Below are 20,712 nucleotides of genomic sequence, written 5' to 3'. Positions count from 1 at the left end.
ACCCGTACATTCTTAAAACCACTGTTCCGAAGGACAACGCATCGAAAAGCCATTATCAACGAAAAGAGAGAGAGAGGAAACGACGGTTTCTGAAAGTGAAGTGCACAGCCCCCAGTCTGTTTTTTCCTTCCTCCGTATATCACCCGCCAGACATCTTGCATAGGCGTGTTAAAATTTGTGCGCAATACTATTTCTTCGTCCTCAAGTTATCATCGTTCACGATATGCTCAACTTCCCAAGCACCGCTATGGATCTCGGGGAAATACTTGGACCTGCGTTTTCTCATTCACGGAAACGTCAGATTTTATTATTTCTGTTCAGATTCCTCGAGGACATTAACCGAATTGACAAAGACGTAACTTAGATCAGCACCATTACGTCGTGACATGAACATACCGCGATTAATGTCTTTTTTTTTCTTTTCCTGCCTCCTCCTCCTGGGGCCTTTCTGTCCTCAATCCCCTCCCCTATATAGAGTTCCATGTTGGTGCCTTTATATACGCCGGCAGAATTCTCTGTTTTTCATTTAAGAGCTCTCTTTCTCCCCCTTTTATTACTATTATTAGTAATTTGGTAGAATACTGCGTGCAGTCTCATACTTGAAGCGGAATTTTTCTTCTCGCGAATTCTTTCATAGCATTCGGATATTAAAATGAACGTGCCGCATTTCTATAAAAGCGCTCAAACGTACCCGTAATGAGGCATTATAGTGCAGTTGGTGTTGGAGGTTCACTAACCGCAGGATCGAAAACAAACAAAAAATATCTTAACAGTCTGTGACCATAGTCAGCAGTAAAAATTGTCCAACGCTATGTCGTTCGCACATGCAACTAAAAAAAGTGAAACCGACAAGCAGGCTGCGGAAACGTTCAGTCTCTCCACTCGAGTCACTACGTTCGATGAACTTCTTACGCCAACTGTGCTTCGCGGTACATAACGAATGAGAGCAAAGAAAAACAAACAAATGAACAGCTGAACGGTAGCGCGTCTATTAAAAATCAATCGAAAGTTCGTGCCTTTAGGCTGCATGCCTTATTATTAATAGAGTCGGCGCGCATCTAGAGTAAGATCGTTAAAATTTTTATTGATCACCCTTTCAACCGAAAAACGACGCTTATGTAACACGTAAAATCGATCGTACAGCTAATTTCTTAACGTCCACATCCGCTCAAAACTTGGCAACAGTTACCGTGTGACTGCCCCTATGGAGGTCACGCTGCCACTCCACTAATACCCGTGTCACACGGGCGTTTGGAAGGCCTTCCAACCGATAGTCTATTGACTCAATGGTCAAGCACGAGCTGCCACATGGGCGGTTTCGAAGGCCATCGAGTCAATAGTCTATCGTTAACGGAGCACCCCCACAACTTTATTGAAACTTCGATGGCCACTGGGCGACGGAAGCGGAAACAGCGCGAACGTGCTCTCTCGTTCACAGTGTGCTCGCACTCACCGATTACAAAAAGAAACGTTAACCAGTTGGCTTTAAAGAAGTATATGTGAACGCTATCGATTATTTATTAAAGTATTCGTGCTACTTGAAATGTGCGAACTGCACATACTCTCGACATCAGCAACGTGCTTGTCATTATCCTGCAATCTTGCCGTGTATCACTCGCCACAGCTTCGCTGCTCAACACTTAAAATTAAATATGCATTGCTAACTACAAATAAACACTTTATTAAAATGTTCAAACAAAAACAGACACATTTGTGATTTTAAGCGGATCTGTATTATTTAACTTTCGGTGACATGAATACGAAAATAAAGATCCGCATCGCCACGCAGTTTTTGCGAGAGACGCCTGAACCAGGGGCGTAGACAGAAATTTTTTCGGGGGGGGGGGGGGTTCAACCATAGTTACTGTATGTTCGTGCGTACGTTTGTATGTGTGCGTGTATATATACGTAAGCAAAATTGAAAATTTCCGGGGAGGGGGGGTTGAACCCCCCTCCCCCCTCACTACGCCCCTGGCCTGAACCACTCAACGGCCGTTCACAATTGCCGCGTAGCAGCGCGACAACTCCATCGAGTCGATAGAGTTGTGGCGTTTGCAAATAGACGGCCGCTCAAAAGCGCCCGCGTGACACATGTATGAGTGAGCCCGTGACATGACGCAGAAGCGCGTGCGAAGGCGTCTGTATAAAGGCGCGTATGGCACGCCGGCGTATACTTTTGAGCGAAATTCAAGGGACCACAAACACCTTCGTATCCGTAAATAGATAAAAAAGACACAAGGCTAGAAACAGTTACGAAAGAGAAGAAAAGCTACGCAGTTTCGTATGCGCGTTAAACACATCGACGTCGCCAGGTGGCCGCGAATTCCGTATGCAGCTCATATTCAAATAAATCCCTGCGCACTTGCGATACATCCCGAGAAACGCTGCACGAAAGCCTTAATTAGGCGTCATATTTGTACTATTAAGCAATAGTACCGCGGCATTTTATCATGTCCCGTTTTCTTTGGCACTCTTTCATGTCGTACTGCAGCTGCAAACGGAAGCCTACCGAATTTCCTCCTCAAAGGCGGATGCACACAAGCCTGCACCAATGGGAGCGCACTTCAGACTGACGTCATGAACCGGACGGCCGGTGACCCCCCCACCTTCGGAGAACATTGCCGAGCGCATGAGCGAGACTTCAGCCGCAGAGACAATCCCCTGCCGCCGCGCTTCGGTCATCTGGGCCGGCCTTCTTATGTTGAGCCCGACATAGTCGATACAAAGCGATGAATGCGAAACTATGGCGCCCGCCTAGATACGCCGGTACGGCTACACTTAGAAGCATCGCGCGACCTGAATGGCAACATACTGAAGGAAAACAGTGAACGGCAAGTATGCAACAATCGGTGGTTGTATGGCGACACGGCAAAAATGACACACGACACAGGCAATCGATTGATCGATGCACGCCACGAGCTTAACGCGCTACAGTAACACAAAAGAAGGGGAATGGATCACGGGGTCCAGCTCTCTGACAGGCACAATTCAACGAGCTCAACGAAAGCGTAATGGGCATTACTCGTAGTTCTTGAATGAAGTGTTTAGTGATTATGACATCAAGGAAGAAATTAAAGTAGACGAAAAGCAAGTCGCCGCCGGGGGACCGAACCCGCAACATTTGAATTACGCGCCCGATACTCCACCAATTCAGCTACGGTGTCAGCCACAACCCGTCCACATTATTGGTCCGTAGGGTTATCCTGGTTTTTGGTCAGCGCCACCCGTAGCCATGGCGTTGAATGCGATTATTTTTTATTTTGCTTACTGGCGTCACGTAGCATAAGCGCTACGTACGCGGGGGATGCGGTATCGTGCAGGGGCTCAATGATCTAATTTAGGCCACCTCATTTTTTTTTTTTTATTTCATAAAGAATCAGAATGGGGCACTGAAGGCCCCCATGACCTCGCGTTCGGCAGCGCAGGCAACGATTGACAGTTACTCAACCATTTCAGTGGACACACGCTTTTTCGAATTGGTTATGGATTAAACCTAAATGGTTGCGACTGATGCAGTATACAAGTCATACGCCCATACGTTTCTAAAGGCGGTGGTAAACCGGTTGATCATTTAATACAAAACTAATGTAACAATTATTTTATACTGTTCACGCTTTCCCCGTAGTTGGATAGCAACTTCAATCGAGGCCGGTATAGCAGCATTATTATAATATCATTAATATAGTTAAGATAACTAAAGAAAACGAATAGATTAGAAGGAAATCGCCGTCGACCGCGTTGCAAATGCGTAGCGCTGACCGATGACGCCTGAAAATGGCGGTCAGCTGTGAGTGAGCGAGTGAGTGGATGCTTGTAGCCCATTACGCGTTTACTGTGAGCAGTTAACTTTATGCTGGAGCCAAGATTTAAAGCAAGGCCGAGAAGAGAGCCGGAGAGAGTCGTCAAGCCAGCCGTCGTCGCGGCCTTTCTTTGCACGCGGGTTTAACCGCGAAGGCCTTTCGGGTATCGATCCGTAAGCGGCGCCTCGCCATGTAGCGCAACCCCAATAGGCGAGCAAAAAAGAAAAAAACGCAGCACCTGCTGCCTCTCAAAATAGCGCTCGGCTGCCGCAGGTTTCTCTTCATGGAAAGCCTTGCTGCCGCAGTGGCGTGCTCAACAACGAAAACGCTGGCAGACTGAAAGTGATGACGCCACTGTATGGCGCGGAAACTTGATCGAATAAACCTATTTGGCGACATCCGAGAAATGGGAAACGAAAGTAAAGGGGGCGGGGGGGTAATATTCAAGCTGAAAAACGCCCAAAGGAAGGGGAAAAAACTGTTTTCATCCGTTTTGGTACGGCACTGCTGCAGGTTCGAGAACGCGGTTCGGTTCCCGGTCAAGGCGGTCGCGCGCATCGATGGGAAAAAATCGCCCTTTCCCACCGATGGAAAGGGCGATGCTTTCGCCCACTTCAATTTCTTTGAATTATGTCAAGGTCGTTACACTACAGTTTGAGAAAGGTACAAATAATGTCTCCTATGCTTCATTGGCTTAAAATTGTCTGTTGGTTTCAAGAAACGAAGCAGGAGGGAGCATTTTTAGCGTAGTGCAGCCAACTTTCTTCAAGACAACTCGCTGTGAAGCCACTGTCCCCCTCTCGAAATGCCGACCCATCACGTGACCCTGCAGTTGAGAGGACTCGACCCAGGGAGCACGTATGTTTAGTGCTGTGTTTTAATCGATGCACACACACACTTCTATTTAGCAGCCGCTGTACGCACATTTTTTTTCCCCCAATGTGTTCGTTGCGCAGGTTGGGATGTTATTGGAGGCGTACGCATCTTGTAGTCTGATGGTTGCAACGTACGAATGGGACAGCCGCAAGTTATTCTACAAGCGTCGTCCTCTGCGGAAGAGGGCATGCGCAGTAAAGGCAGTCGTGGAGGCCACTAAATCCTGCTGTCACACATTTAGGCGCTCAGCCGACCATTGTTTCAATTTGCAAATCAGTTCCGCGGAATCCCGCAAGGTGGCGGAAGGGTTAAGCAAGGGAAAATATACAACCACCCGTTTGTAGCACGAAGCCACAAGGAAATCCATACGGATTTCTCAGACATAAAGCCTCTAGTTGCCGAAAAATTCGTCCTGGTCCGGGGATCGAACCCGGGACCAACGCCTTTCCGGGGCGGGAAGCCTCTTAGTTGCCGAAAAATTCGTCCTGGTCCGGGGATCGAACCGGGACCAACGCTTTCCGGGGCGGAAAGCCTCTTAGTTGCCGAAAAATTCGTCCTGGTCCGGGGATCGAACCCGGGACCAACGCCTTTCCGGGGCGGAAAGCCTCTTAGTTGCCGAAAAATTCGTCCTGGTCCGGGGATCGAACCCGGGACCAACGCCTTTCCGGGGCGGGAAGCCTCTTAGTTGCCGAAAAATTCGTCCTGGTCCGGGGATCGAACCCGGGACCAACGCCTTTCCGGGGCGGAAAGCCTCTTAGTTGCCGAAAATTCGTCCTGGTCCGGGGGATCGAACCGGGACCAACGCCTTTCTGGGGCGGAAAGCCTCTTAGTTGCCGAAAATTCGTCCTGGTCCGGGGATCGAACCGGGACCAACGCCTTTCCGGGGCGGAAAGCCTCTTAGTTGCCGAAAAATTCGTCCTGGTCCGGGGATCGAACCGGGACCAACGCCTTTCCGGGGCGGCAAGCCTCTTAGTTGCCGAAAAAATTCGCTTATGTCTGAGAAATCCGTATGGATTTCCTTGTGGCTTCGTGCTACAAACGGGTGGTTGTCTATTTTCCCTTTCTTAACCCTTCCGCCACCTTGCGGATTCCGCAGAACTGATTTGCAATATATGTCCAGTTGCTTCGAGTTGTCGATGAATTCGCCCTCGCGCTGCCAATTGCTAGCTTCCTGGTTAGCTCAATTGGTAGAGCGACCGCCCCGGAAAGGCGTTGGTCCCGGGCTCGATCCCCGGACCAGACGATTTTCGGCAACTAAGAGGCTTATGTCTGAGAATCCGTATGGATTTCCTTGTGGCTTCGTGCTACAAACGGGTGGTTGTCTATTTTCCCTTTATTGTTTCAATTTGCTACCGTGACGCTCTTTACTGTAGTTAATATAGTTCTGTTTTTTTTTTTTCTCCAATGCTCACAAAGCGCTTGATTACTCCATTAATGTGAAACCACGTGTGGCTACAAGGAAGAACGCGTACTTCAAAATAATTCGGGATTCACTGCTACTAAACTGCGGCAGCGATGCGACGCACAGAAAAACGCATTCACGCCCTCGACGGTTAACTATTCACGGCGACTTTGCACGGGTCTGTTTAGTATTCGTTCATTGCGAAGAGAGAAGCGAAATTCAACCTTGCGTTTATTTTCTGACACTTCGTTCTTGCAATCTCATCACAGCCGAGTAACTCTCAATGGCACATGATGTGACATTCACTGCACTGGCGCAAACGAATTAAGGATGCCCTGCTTGTTGGTTTGCTTGTTGGTAATTTTTATGGCAGCAAAATAGAAAAATAATAATAAAATTATGAAGTGCACGCGTTTACACTTCAACAATGAGGGTACACAGTAAACCACTTTACAGCCTTAAGGGGGTTTTGCCGTGTCTATAACTAACACCCTTACACCTAGGAAAAGGGTGTTTTCACGTATCAAAACACCCATACCGTAGGGTGTTTCCCAATAGCCTAACACCCTTATCACTGAAAATGTGAAAATAAAATCTACCAGTCAGGGCACACGCAATTGCAGATGACATCAGCATAGAAGGTGCACGGACGCGCCAAACCGCACACACAACAGAGCGTATTGTAAAATACCACATGGACGGAGCGCTCGTGTTATACACAGCCTTACACTGACCATCTGGTATATACAGCCATAGTATCTTAAGCCGCCGTTCAGTGCCGGTGGAGATATTCCTGTTCCGTATAATGAACATTAAACATTAAAGGGGTGGTGCACCAAATTTGTGGCTTGCGCGTTCTTTGCTGTAGGCGTTTCCTATAGATCCAGGAAGCATGATGCACGCACCAAGATTCATGTATTCTCGCTAAATAATTTAATATCGCCTTTTGATATGGACAACTTTCGGTTTCGGTTTCTGGGCGCCGAGGTTGGGCAGTGACGTAGAAGTAGAGTGACCTAGAATAGGGGGAGTGTCCAAGCGCCGCGCGAATACATGGGAGAAGCGAGGGCCTTTTGCGGTGAACTTCCGCGCCGCGGCGCTGCCGCGCCGGACCCGTGGGCTTTCTCCGCGGCGGAAGCCGCGTCAAAGCGGCGAGCGTCTGCTACGCGCCTAATATTTTGGGCGCTATTATCTAAAATTGCGGAAAATTGGGCAATAATTAATACTGCGTCCCTGCAACATAATACTGCAGCGACTCATCACACAGAGAACACGTTTGTATGTCTGTGTTTTGTGAAACGGGGATTTGTATATGTCCTTCAGCTGGTTTGTCGCCGCATTGGTCCACACTTCGCGGCTGTTTGAGGAACGCATCCTGCGCGCACTTCATCGTGAGAGAAGGCGCTTAACTTACTTTCGTGTAGAATGACGAACGTAAACTTGCTGCAGGAGAGAATAAGCTGGAGATAACAGGAGAACATAGCAGTTATGCACGTAGTAACTAGCTCATGCTAACGCGTTCGCACCCTTCATCTATCTTTTGTTTCGTGCATTCGATTTGTTTTACAAGGCTGCTTCCCGCGCTCTGCTGTTTCAAGCCATTCATGCGAAGCCGAATGTGTCAGTCGGCGTGGCCGCGGTTCCAAAAATAAAAAATTACTCGCGTAACTCGCGTCTTGATATACAGGAAAATTAGCAGGGAGGGGCACAAATGTACGTATGCCTAACACAGCCGACAGGTCATGGCATCACTAACTTGACATGCTTGCCATTTGCGTGACGACTAACAATAATAATATGGTGTGTGGCGCGCAAACCCGCTTTCTTTAGCCAGAAATAATTCTGACGATGTGTGGTCTGACAATTTGTTTCCGTCAGGTGATAAAAAACGTGGTGGCCACCATTATCGATGTCAACATGTAAGACTTACCCGCACATTTTGAAAAACTGACCGCATGGGTAAAATGTATGCGAAAAACTTACGTGAAAAAAAAAAAAAAAAAACACGGTTCCTTATGCATTCGCCTGAGATGACTCGAAAACGAAAGCCATCATATTTTTCATCAGTCGATGAATTGAACCTCCCCCGCCCCTCTCCGAAAGCTTTCTGCACATAACGTGGTTTCGGACTGCCCACAGGATCGAAGGCATCGCAAGCTTTCCGCACCTCACCTGCTTCCTCCGCGATTGGCCCAGATCACGGAGGCAATGCAAAGCGACCATGTCATGTGATGGCGTCATCATATGACGTCACGTTGAATGACGTCATAGTGACGTCACAAGTTTTGTCGATCTGTGACTTGATGGTGACGTCATCGTGTGATTTTGTGCATCACTCGTGTTGGCGACGCGGGACGCCGATGGCCAATTTTCGTGTTTGATGAGACATCTAAGGCTTTAGCCTTAAAAAAAGGCAAACCAAAGAAAATGAAACAATAACAGTGCAACATCGTGTATGCCTCACTTCATGTTAAGAGCGATCGCCCGAAAACAAGCGTGATTCTCAGCACAGAGCAGCTGATTACACACGTCTGCGGGACAAAAGAGGCTTGCCTTAACCGTCTGGTCATCTCTTCATATTATTGAAGAGATGACCAGACACGCTGTTTAAGTACTCCGGAGCTTCAGCACGAAAGCGTGGTGGACGCTATTGAGTTCATCAGGAAAAAGCGGGAAATTGCGGTCGGGTGCCTTGATGACGCGCACTCAATTGCGGCGGGAACAATTGTATAACTACGCGTCCACATCTTTTTGTAAAGTCTCTGAACCGCGCGAACGCTAACCTACGAGAACCGTGAACCTATCTGAAGTTGAGAATGAGTTGTTTGAAACTGTTTTCATTTCGTATGGTGAAGGCTTGAAGCAATGCACGCATCTCGCGCGAACTTTGATACTGACGTTCAGCGATCCCTGTAGATAGAAACAATAAGACCGACGCATGAGTGACCACAGCAGGATCCGAAACATCTAGCCGATATTCGCTTGTTGCATTTTTTCAGGCTAGGTGCGTAAGGGATCTCTGCATCTGAACAATTTTCTGAAGTGATTGCGATATTACATTTCCATTTGTCAATTTCTTATCGTATTTTCGTGTAGTCAGCTATTTAACTTGTACAGCACGAACGGGGGTGTTTGTAACTTTAATTCGTGATGTCCGGATATTTGTAAAGCATTTATATATTACGCCTTTTATGCAAAACTTGTGGAATAAGGTTAGTTTACCTGGCATTGCTTTCCTTTCAAATGTTTACGCACGATGCGCCTTGTTGTACCTTACCTCAGAAGCAAAAATAAGCCAACAGCATTACGGTCGTATGGCTGTCTCTACTCTTTTTTTTTTTTTGCCTTGCGTCTTCCCGGTGTGCTCTGTCTATAATAAAGTGCTAGTAGAGGCTAATGGATTGTCGAATAAAGCGGTGTGCATATAGCTAGCAAACCTCTGGCGACCATCAGTAAAAAGCTCGTAGTGTGAAGCAGTGTCTGCGCGTATTTCAGCTGACTGCACGTGTAATTTTTTTATTACTCTTAATTCTTGCGTGCGTGATGCTATTGCCCGATTACTCGTGCGACTAAGTTTTTTTTTTTCGTTCTTTGCTTGTGCGTGTCCGTTTTGCGTGTTTTTATGCACGCACCAACGTTCTCGAACTCTGTGACCGGAATTATGTCACGCTGATGCCGCTTGACACATGGTTTCTTGCATTCTGTTGTTGCCCCATCATTAACACAACGCTTAAAGATGGATAAGCTTCATTCCGCATCGCATTATAAAAGTTAAGTAGACTTCAAGTGCCCTGTGTGGAAACTCGGCGCAAAAAACTACAGCGCGTAGCAGACGCCCCTCGCTTTCCGCGCGCTTCCCGAGCGCGGAAAGCCCACGGGTCCGGCGCAGCAGCGGCGCGGCGCGGGAGTTCACCGCAAAAGGCCCACGCGGGAGCAGGCGCTTTGGACACTCCCCCTATTCTAGGTCACTCTAGTAGAAGTGTAGGAGGCGTGGTCACGTGACCACACAAGGCTGTGACGCACATAGCCAGGAAGCGATCGAAACTCGGCGAGTGATGTAGCAACCGATGCTTTGCCGGTACTATAGTGAACTAGAATGTATTCTAGTTCACTACAGCCGGTACGTACGTTGCGGAGGTGGCGGAGGTCCGGAGGCCACTCACATTAATACAGCAGATTTGGTGTGACGTCACTACAACTTTCGTTGCCTATCCTACATATCTACGTCAGTGTTGGCGCGCTCGCGATGGGTTTCGATCGGGAGAATGGCATTTAGGTACACTTTGGCAGTGAATTAAAATATATTCTAAACGTTTGCTGTGTCCGACCCTTCGTGTGGAATGTCCTTGCATACAGAGGAAACCAACAACAGGCTTGTATTAGCCTCGAAATTTGATGGCACCACCCCTTTAAGAGAATAGGCGTACATTTATGGTACGCTTGTAGATATCCCTAAAAGAGATATGCCTTTAATCTAAACTCACCTAAGATCCAAGGACATTTTCATTAGCGAGTCCCAGTTATCATCTGGCACGCTGTGGTACGGGCCATGGGTGTTTCGATAACCCGTAACACCCTTACCTCCTAAAGGGTGTTTAGTTAGAGCATTACCCCTTAAAGGTTATTTTGGGGAAGGAAAACACCCTTACACCCTAATTTTTGCTAATTTGGTTAGGCAAAAGGGTGTTTTGCTTGCTTGAAACCCCCTTAAGGGTGCAAAGTGGTTTACAGTGTAGTGCTCGCCAGACAGTTTTCTTTGGGGTAACATTTTACACCTTATTCGATTCCCATTTACGGGTGTATTGGCGCACGCTAAATGCAAATGCGAGATCATGGAACGGTGTCATTCAAGACGCCGACTACGTCATTTCTGTGTTCCTATGTTAAAAAAAATGAAAAAAAAAAATAAAAATTCTGCCGTTCGTGGTACAACATATGGACCCAATACGTGGGTTGCTTCAACATATGTGGCAGGATTGTTCTATGCTGTGTTGCTGCGGTCGCATCGAGTGGCAGCATTAACAAACACTTATCCACCACAATCCCCGGAAATGCGCTCGCTACTTCCGGCAGGACCAGCACAATCTTCGACTGCACCGTAATGGCCGCTTCCGATTAAGCCTATAATCCTTGCAGCGTAACTGTTGCTAGGAGAACCAGAGCGCCACGCCCATTCCTTCGCTTAGGAAAACATCTTTCACCTAGAAAAATCACGAAACGGCGACCCGTTCGAGCAACATCCGGGCACTTGTGCACGGTAAACAAACATGTGCACAGTTTCAATCGTCCGAGGGATAGACAAGAAAACACTGACAGCTAAATAACGATGGAGTCATACCAATGAAGGGTTCAGCCTGCAGAGTGGCCAGACTCCACGATTAGCTTACACGATACTGCACGCAATTTCGCACGACTAGGCGCCGAGATCGATATAGCCAGACCGGATAGAAGATATCAAGGTGTCTTATAAAGAAAGTGCGAGTATATGTTTATGTTCGAGAACAGGTTATGGAAATGCCTGCTCGTAATGAAGATAATTGCTACTGCTCTAGTTAATTACATAAGACGAACGAATGAACATAAGCGTAGCAAGGTAGGATCACCGCCTTCAAACCTGGTTTCGTAAACGCGTGGCCACGAGCCAAAGAGGAGAGGAGGAAAAGAATTTTCCGCGGAGGCGGTCGCCGCCTGCGCACCGCAAAACAAACTGCGGAAAGAAAAAAAAAAATTCCACAGCGGCTTCCGTGCGACTGCACGCGGCGCGAAGGTTTCAGCTGGCCTCGAGTAATCACAATACTTCACTATCAATCTCTCCAAGAGAGACGGGCGATGGTTGAGAACAGAGAGAGAGAAACCTGCTGTAGCCGCGCGTTTATGGAATCGTCCCTTCCACTCGTCAAGAGCACCGAGCCACAAGGACGGAGAGTCAGCGAGGGCGAGAATAAGGGTTACGTCACTTCCCTCGAAGCGGGACAAACGTCACGGCGCGCTGCTAACGGCGATGCGCGGAGAGGCTCTCCGTCGCTCTCCTCCACACCTCGTGGGACAAGGATGGCGCTGGGAGGAAGAGGTTGTCTCATCATTCAGAGCTGCCGCAAACTAAAGCGGAGAGTATCCCATCGATACGGGGAAGGGAGGGGAGCAGGTATGTACCCTTTCCCGTCTTTCCTCGAGGGCACCCCTCCCGCAACATGTTCCTTTCCCGCACGCCAATGGGCTTCGTGGCGTCAAATGAGCGTGAAAAAAAAGAGACCGACTTCGTTTTCACCTCATCGCGGGCGATGCCATCTTGAACACGGAGCGAGGCACGCGAAAAAAGGAGTGGCATTCTCACGAGTTATGTTTCACGGATCGTTTCAGGTCAAGATCCATACACGAAGCCAGCAAGAAACGGTCCTCGTTGCAGGATATAACGGCGCGACGATTATGCCGCTATACTACCGAACAACAGCCGAACGAGCTTGACATCGGGTCATTACTGCTCGAGTAAGCCACGGGTTATATTGTAATGCAATTGTCCAATGGATTACATAGCAAACGACGCACATGATACTCTCGAGAAGTGAAACGGGATTCGATGAGGCTGAAGGAACAGCAGCGCAACGTAGCGAAAAAGTAGGGGACAGCCGCCGGCATGTCTCATGTCAAAAAGGCGAGCGTTAACGTCTTCGACGCACGGGTCAGTACCTCCGAGGCGCGACCAAGGATAAGGAAGGGGTGAGGGGAGATATGTATAGAAACAGAAGGCCCGCCCGCCACAGCGCCGCGAGCGGCAACCGCTTGTTTCATTCGCTCGAGTCGCCGGAGAGAAAGAAAAGCGAAGCGAGCGGTGGTGCGACTGGCGGAAGCGAGTCCCGACGCCAGAATTGATGCAGCAACGGGCGAAAATTGAAAGAGTACGCGCTGCAGGGTGAGATAGAGAATATCGCTAGTGGCAATCCAATGCGTTGTCGACGGTTTATCGAGCGGAGCGCCACCGCCGTAAAGAGGAGGGCAGTTCGATATATTAACAAAAAAGATGAAAAAGAAACAAGCAGCCAGTCAACAAGCACAATGTCGCCGCCGGCCGCCGGTTGTGGTATCACCCTTCCCAGAGCCACAAGAACCGGGCCTCCCCTCTGACCGCCCAACGGGCGACCGCCGACGTCACCAGGCCGCGAGCGCGGCGGTCTGCCAACCGAGCGATCAACCGTGCAACCCGAACGAGGCTCCGCGCTGGAGCCGCGTCCGGTGCCCGTATCCGATACAAAATGTCCGCCATCACGCCGCCTGGCAGCCGACACCGGCTGTCGACAGGCGCCGCCGCGGTGGGGTACCTCTTTTCCTGCGACGCTGACGGCATATCCATGTGAACGACCGGCGAACAAAATATCCAGGCGCCAGTGGGCGCAGCGTAATCCTGCTGCTGCTGGTGACGGGGCCCGTAGCGTGCAGGCCACCTGCTGGCCGTAAACTAAAACCCCACCGGAAGCAGGCTCAACGGAAAAACAATACTACGAGATAACCACTTCCTAACACACAGCAGGCCACAGCTGTCACTATACCCAGCACACACGCACACACAGAGACACATTGGGAAAGTGATGACACGGCGACGGTGCGCACCTTTGGAAAGCGCAGAGCGGCGCAAGAAACATGGGCGCAGGATCGCTGGGTGTCGTCGGTGCGCCGGCAGTCGCCACGACCGACGAACTTCCACACCAGAGTCGTCGCTGTTGCGCCGATATCCTCGAGGGGGGGTCCGGTGTTGCCGCGGCGGCTGCGACCGACTCACGCGGACATCCCAGCAGAGGAGGACACCACGCCACAGTTAAGGCTAGCCCAACGACGACCGATGGGACACGCCGAGGAGGCAGCCACTCCCGAGCTCGAGTCGACCGCGGCACATTATGTTCGGAAGCCTCGCTGGAGGAGAAATGCAGTCGTTCCAAGCCGGAGGCTAGTGAGCAAACAGAACACACGGGAGCTGAAAAACAGAGGGGCTATCCGTGGCGCTGGGCGGCGCGAAGAGCGCCGGGGCGGAAGGTCAGTTCTTGATAGAGAGAGCGAAAAATGGCGCTGCTAGCGTGGTCGTCGTGAGAGGCACACCGACGAGCCGGCGCGCACAACAGCCGCCGCGGGGAGATCAGCGGCGCCGGCGACACGACCGGAGGGGGGGACTGCAGCACACGGGCCAGACCAGCCCAGAGATCTCGGCGGCAGAGAACGTAGTACGACGCGGCAGCGTTCCTCTCCCCGCCGAAAAAACGCAGGCGGCGGGGGCACAAACACGCCAGGCGCGCGCGTTCACGCACACACGCCGAGAGGCCAGGCCGAGCAGCGAGCGAGTCGCTGCTGCTAACTACCGGCAGAGCAGTCGCGAGAGCCGATTTCCCCGCGCAGCTGAAGGAGAGGTCGCCGCTTGAGTTCGTGTCTGTCTGTGCGCGCGGCGCTACGCGTACGCGCGAGAATGAGCCAACCGAAGAAGGAGCGAACGAAGGAACGACGACGCAACGCACAGAGCAGCGCCTGCTTGCCCCCCCCCCCCCCCCCCCCTTTACGCTGTCCGCCGAACGAGCAGTGCCGCCGCCGGCCAAGATAGAGAGAAGGAGACCCTTTCCTCCTCCAACGGCGCGCTCGAATAAAGACGACCCCCAGCAGAACGAAGTGCGCGAGGTTTTTTCGTATGGAGGTGGAGGAGGGGAGCGAACGAAGTCGCACACAGGAAGGATTGTGGACGACAGGACGGCCCCGCCGATGGCTGCTGCTGTTCAAGACTGCGAAGGATGCGGCTGGAGAAAAAAAAAAAAAAAGAAGGAAACCAACGCGCACACACAGAAAGTGCCCCGACAACAAAGGAACGCAGGGCGTGCGATACAGGCAACACGCGAAGAAAAAAGTAGTCCCCTTGCTCTGCGAGCATTCGCGGCAGAGCACAGACGTACAAGAGCGCAAGCCTCGCCACCGACAGAGAGACCCCGGGCAGAGAGCAGCGCAAGGAGTGAACGAACGAATGAGGACGAAACGCGCGACGGGAAGAGGGGGAGGAGGCGCCTCGAGGTACAGGAGCGGGGCGGTGTTGAGGGGGCATGAAACGATGGCACAAGAAAACCGAGCAAGCCAGGGACCGGGAATGAAGCGAACGCGTCAAAAGGAAATCAGGAAAAGGTGGGGCGAGACACACACGCATACGTTGCGGGGAGGAGAGATCGAAAAAAATAATGATACGAAAGGAGGAGGAAATCGTCGCAGCTTGCACAAACCGCACGCGATGACTCTCAGGCAGGGCGCTGGGCTGTGCCAGTGCGCCTGTCCTCACTTCCCTTCTCGGCGAAGCAGCAAGTCATACGACCTACGTTTATCCCGTGGCCTGAAAAGTCCGGCGGTTCAAGAACCGAGGCGAGACGGGCCTCTTCCAAAACACCCTAGACGCACAAATCAGCTGTGTTCGACGACCGACTTCAGCTTGGCGACAAGCGAATTTTCGCTGCGTTGCCACTGCTGCAAGTTTTCGCAAATTTGTAACGAAGAAAACGTATACAATACCAACCACCTTAGCACTGTACTACTGCATTTTAAAGCAGGCAGCCGCCGTGAGCGCCAGAATATTCGGGCATCGGAAATCTCCGGAAGCTATTACGGGTCGATAGATGACATCCATTGGATAGCTGCATACAGTTTTAAAATTCGCCGGCTGCGCCTCCTTGCGAAGGTTGTTTAGGGGCACGGGGAAAAATTGCTACTTGTACGACAACAGGAGCGCTACCATCGCGTACAACGTCAGCGCGTGAGCTGCAGCAGAAGCGAACACGAGGAAATGCAAACCGTCGCACAAGTGTCGAGCATCGTGGCTTCCCGCCTCGACGATAAGTAGAACAAAGAGACGTCGCCGCTATCTTTCTCTCCCTTTTCTGTCTTCCCCGGCCTCAGATGCGGCTACGTTGTAACGCAGTTGCCTGCAGCAGTACTCGAGTAGTTTAAAAGAACAAAACAACGTAACGCTCGGAGCTACAGCAAAATGAGGCTACATCAAGTTATCCCAGAATAAAGGAGATTTGGAGAAGAGATCGTAATACAGTGCAAGTGGCGTAACACTGCGGCAACCGCCAGGACCGGAACAATAATCGCGAGTGCATACCAAAAAATAAAAGGGCCGGCGCAATGGCGCCGGCTTGGCGTTCGCCATGCCTCGATCAGTAGGGCCGGCCGATCCCTCCCCGCGCTGCCAAACGCAGCGCACGGCACGCTCGCTGTGCTGCTGCAGTCGTCGGAAGTGGTGGTGGGGGGGTGTGAGGCCTCCCGGATTTGCGCGCAAGGCGCCGCCGCGCTTCGATTCGTCGGGCCGCCATCGCAGTCTTTTCTCTCCCTTCTCACTCCACGCACCTTTGGTTGAAAAAAAAGCCAGTAGCCCTAGAGAGACACTATATGGTTGACAGAGGCGGAAAGGCTATACGGTTTTATTCGACCGCTGCGAAGCTGCCCCGAGCATGATGCGGCCACGTTCGCTTCAAGCTGATAATTGCAGCTTTCACTGCCTGGTCATCCTCGCAATCCACTTGCAAAATAAAATTCAATTCGAAAGAAAGCAGTCACGGAAGTGCGCAAATGTTTGTGCACACATTGGTGACAAATTGCAAACGAGAACGCGCGCAACAAGCCCCAATAAGTCACAGGCTCCGAATGACTACTCGAAGGCATTTATTCCACTGCAGTTATCGTTTAATAGCACACGAAAATAAGTCGCATTCAATTCCACGCGCAAACTCTAGAACGGGCACAAAGTTGGCGCAGGGAATGCAGGGAGGATCGCCCTCCTCCACAGCAGGGGGGGGGGGGGGAAGGTGTTCGCTTGTTTCTCGGCAGCGAGAGGCAGGACGCCGCTGCCTGCTGCTTGCCGCTACAACCGCTGCAGCCGCCGCGCAGCGCCATATTCGTCGTCGTCGCTCGCAGTACGGGCGAGGCAGGCCCGGCGGTGAAGGCACGTCTGTCCACGGCCTCACTCGTCTCACTCCACGGCGCCCTCCGCCGCTGTCTCCCCCTCTCTCTCAACCAGCGCAACAACAGCCGCCACGAACGACCACGCTTCCCTTTCTTCTTCCTCGCGGGAGCTGGGCTGATGCACTCAATAAAATACCTAACCGGCGACACTGGAAGAAGCGGCAGGTTGCGCTCGCTCTCTGCACACCCGTGAGACGCGACGTTTTCCAGCAGCTGCCTGCGCTGCAAGGCCGTTTTGTCACCATGCTCGCGGTCCGAATCGCCTGCTCCGTAGAGGAAGTTGCACGTCGGGCTTGCCTTCACGGCGGTGTGTAAAAAGATCATGAAACCTAGACTACGGATCGAAGGTAGCCAGGTGTGTTGCTAGACCAGACTCTCCGGATACTATTAGACCTGTTTAGCTCTTTTTCTCCAGACAACACGTGCTACTGACGCAATCGCATTTAATTAATACTCTTTAGGTTGCCAGGTTCGTGAGCTTCAAAGGTTCGAGGTCGTGACGACACACACAACAACGCCAGCAAGTTCAGATTTTTCTGACGCGCACCAAACCGCTGCTGACAGAAAAGCGGCCAAAATTGAGGGATAGATTTCCGAGCGACTGCTCGAAATTTTTATTGAATTCGAGCCAAGTAAAGTTCAGTACAGCCAAGAGTTATGCAACGCTCGGAGAAGATGGGTTGCGGTCACCGGTCAGCGAGTGCGGGCAGAAGGTGGCTGTAACAAACGCGCGCACATTTTCAGGGGACAACGGACTGCAACTGGGACAGAGGCGTGAAGCCCCGTCGGTTGAAAGAGAGGGAGGGATGAGAAAGGCAATGCCGAATGCACGGGCGGAGCAGCGGGCGCGTTCCGGGCGGCGGAATGCCATACACAAAAGCCGAGCTAAACGTTTCATTGACCCAATTGCGCTGCCCAAGGAGTCCGGCGAGCCGCAACAAAAACGAATCGTATAGTTCGGAAAGACAAGACGCGCCGAACCCGATGACGCCATTTCATCTTCTCAACGTTTGGTTGACTGCGAGGTCATACATGGAACGACGCGGGAGATACCCACAGTGGAGTAAAACAGATTGATTAAAGCACTGAATCGCCAACTGGCCCACCAAGCTCAATTATAATGGTTCATCAAATAGATAGATAGATAGATAGATAGATAGATAGATAGATAGATAGATAGATAGATAGATAGATAGATAGATAGATAGATAGATAGATAGATAGATAGATAGATAGATAGATAGATAGATAGATAGATAGATAGATACAGACAGACAGACAGACAGATAGATAGATAGATAGATAGATAGATAGATAGATAGATAGATAGATAGATAGATAGATAGATAGATAGATAGATAGATAGATATTATCCAGCCATAAAAACTTATGAAGCAAATGAAAGACGGCGAACAATCCAAATGTCCATGACGCTGCTGCTATGGCTATGCCATTCGTATTGGGCGACCAAGTTGACCAAGTGCTAAAAGCCAACTCGAGTGGAGCTGCGGACAAATTTGTTTCAACGGGATGCGTACGCCACTACAGTACGGCTTTTCAAACAATGGGATCTGCGTAGAGAATATCGCAGCCCGAAGTCATTCGACCGTTACTGCGGAAAAACTTCAGCTGCACATAACAACGCGTCGGGGCGCTGCTATCCAGTTGCTCCGCAGCGGAAATTAGTAAAAGAAAGCCGACTAGAGTATAAGTGAGGCAAAAGCATGGAGGAAAAAACTGCGTGTATTTAAAGGCGATGATGTTCTTCTGTTACCAACTATCACATGAGACGAGCCGTGAGTACTGAGGCGCCGAAAGCAGGCGCTGAAGAAATGCACAGTCTGAGACAAAAATTTATGGACCACGACACACAAGAAAAAGCTGCATATTACCTCTGCTTCGGCATGCAGCCTCGAATTTATATTTTCGGCCTGTTCTAAAACGCGCTAACATGTACTGTGCAGTTCAACCGAGTAGTCTCAAATCCCCACTGGGAAATTCAAAAGTTTTCCCGGAGCAAGTGGTCTCTAAACTTTTGACTCGCACTGTACAAGCGACGCGCGTGGTATCACACAATCAGTCCGTCCACCTATCTAGTCGGCCTCACCTGTCGGACGGCAAAAAGGGCGGCTACAAAGATGGCGGCCACCCGTCCCTGCGGCAGGAAGTAGTGGGGCAACCGAGCACCCCGCCGCGGTCATGAACACGGCTACACGGCTGCCGTCGACGGGGAGCCGCTCGCGGCATCCCGAACGGGTCTAGCTTCGCCGCACAACCGCAGGCCATGATGCGGTGCACAACGCAACGCCACACGTTGGGTCGAGTCTTGCACTGTGCTCGTCGCCTACCCCGTGTTCTCGTCCGTCTTATGATTACACGCGGCATCTGATCAGGCCTGGCCCTCGCACTCAGCATTTCATAACCAGATGCGATAACAGCGTTGTTATTTCGCGCAGCGAAAATCGGACGCGCTAATGCTCCTTAACGTCATGCCCTTCGAATCAATGAATACGTAAGTCAATAAATGTATAATGAATAAAACATACAACACGCTCAATCGCAACTCAGGCAATCTACCCGCAATATACACTCGATTCTTACGTCACATCATGAATCCCATATAACCCCCAACGCCACTCCAAGGTTTCATTCTTTGTGTAATAATAACGTCTGGGGTTTAACGTCCCAAAACCACGATATGATTATGAGAGACGCCGTAGTGGAGGGCTCCGGAAATTTTGACCACCTGGGGTTCTTTAACGTGCACCTAAATCTAAGTACACGGGCCTCAGACATTTCCGCCTCCATCGAAAATGCAGCCGCCGTGGCCGTGATTCGATCCCGCGACCTTCGGGTCAGCAGTCCAGCGCCATAACCACTAGACCACCATGGCGGGGCATTTCATTCTTTGTGAACAACGACCAAGTAGTGGGGCCGAAACGTCTTTTTTTTTTTTTTTTAAGGATTGGTCGGTGCCTGTTATTTCCCGCCATGAATTTTCTCGGCCAGACGGCTTTCCGTCGAGCCCTGAATTTCAAATACGTAAGATGTTCATTATTCGCGAACTCGTTCAAAACTAATTTTGCAAAAGTCCGTATCGACGATCTCTGTTCAGAGAGTTGAGTAAGGAACCCACAGTTACGTTTAAAGATGACCTATACATAATGAGTGATCGCTGATCCAAAGGAAAGTTCTAAAACCTGAAGAGTGCAAGAATCCCCCCCCCCCCCAAAAAAAAAAAAAAAAGAAACAAAAGAAAACGAGGGATAGTAAGAACAGTCGTACATTGAAAAACAAGGAAAAATATAAGGAGGGAAGGTAGGGGCACTAATGTTATGTATAGGCAGCGATAAGCCGCAAAATGAGACAGAACTCAAAGTAAATACGATAAAGTCAAACCGAAATGGGAAAAACGTGCCGCGTAATTGCTGCAGTAAACAAGACCTGTTTGTGACAGGTCCCAGCGAAAAGTTCACTGCACCAGGAACTTCCTCCAACGGTTCGCTTATATGCTAATAATGTGGCTTCACCGCGGGTGGGCGAAAGGTTCGATTAGAGTCGACAGCGAACGCACGGTACAACGTCGAAGCGACGACAGACGAATCACAAGAGCTAGGGAGAGAGGGCGTAGAAACACCGAAAGGAGAGACCGAGATA

The 20,712-nt window shown here is 50.4% G+C and overlaps 1 protein-coding gene across 1 annotated transcript in view; it reads right to left on the bottom strand.

Moving 5' to 3' along the window:
• Positions 1-13,886, bottom strand: part of LOC119387180 (serine/threonine-protein kinase tousled-like 2) — a 61,703-nt gene extending 47,817 nt beyond the window's left edge. The window contains 1 exon segment of the mRNA XM_037654492.2: positions 13,684-13,886. Coding sequence (XP_037510420.1) covers positions 13,684-13,715 — 32 coding nt within the window. The 5' untranslated portion in view covers positions 13,716-13,886.
• Positions 13,887-20,712: the final 6,826 nt, after the last annotated feature.

Source organism: Rhipicephalus sanguineus, chromosome 3, assembly GCF_013339695.2.
Source record: "Rhipicephalus sanguineus isolate Rsan-2018 chromosome 3, BIME_Rsan_1.4, whole genome shotgun sequence".
NCBI classification, from domain to species: domain Eukaryota; kingdom Metazoa; phylum Arthropoda; class Arachnida; order Ixodida; family Ixodidae; genus Rhipicephalus; species Rhipicephalus sanguineus.
This window is presented reverse-complemented; position numbering and strand designations above follow the sequence as displayed.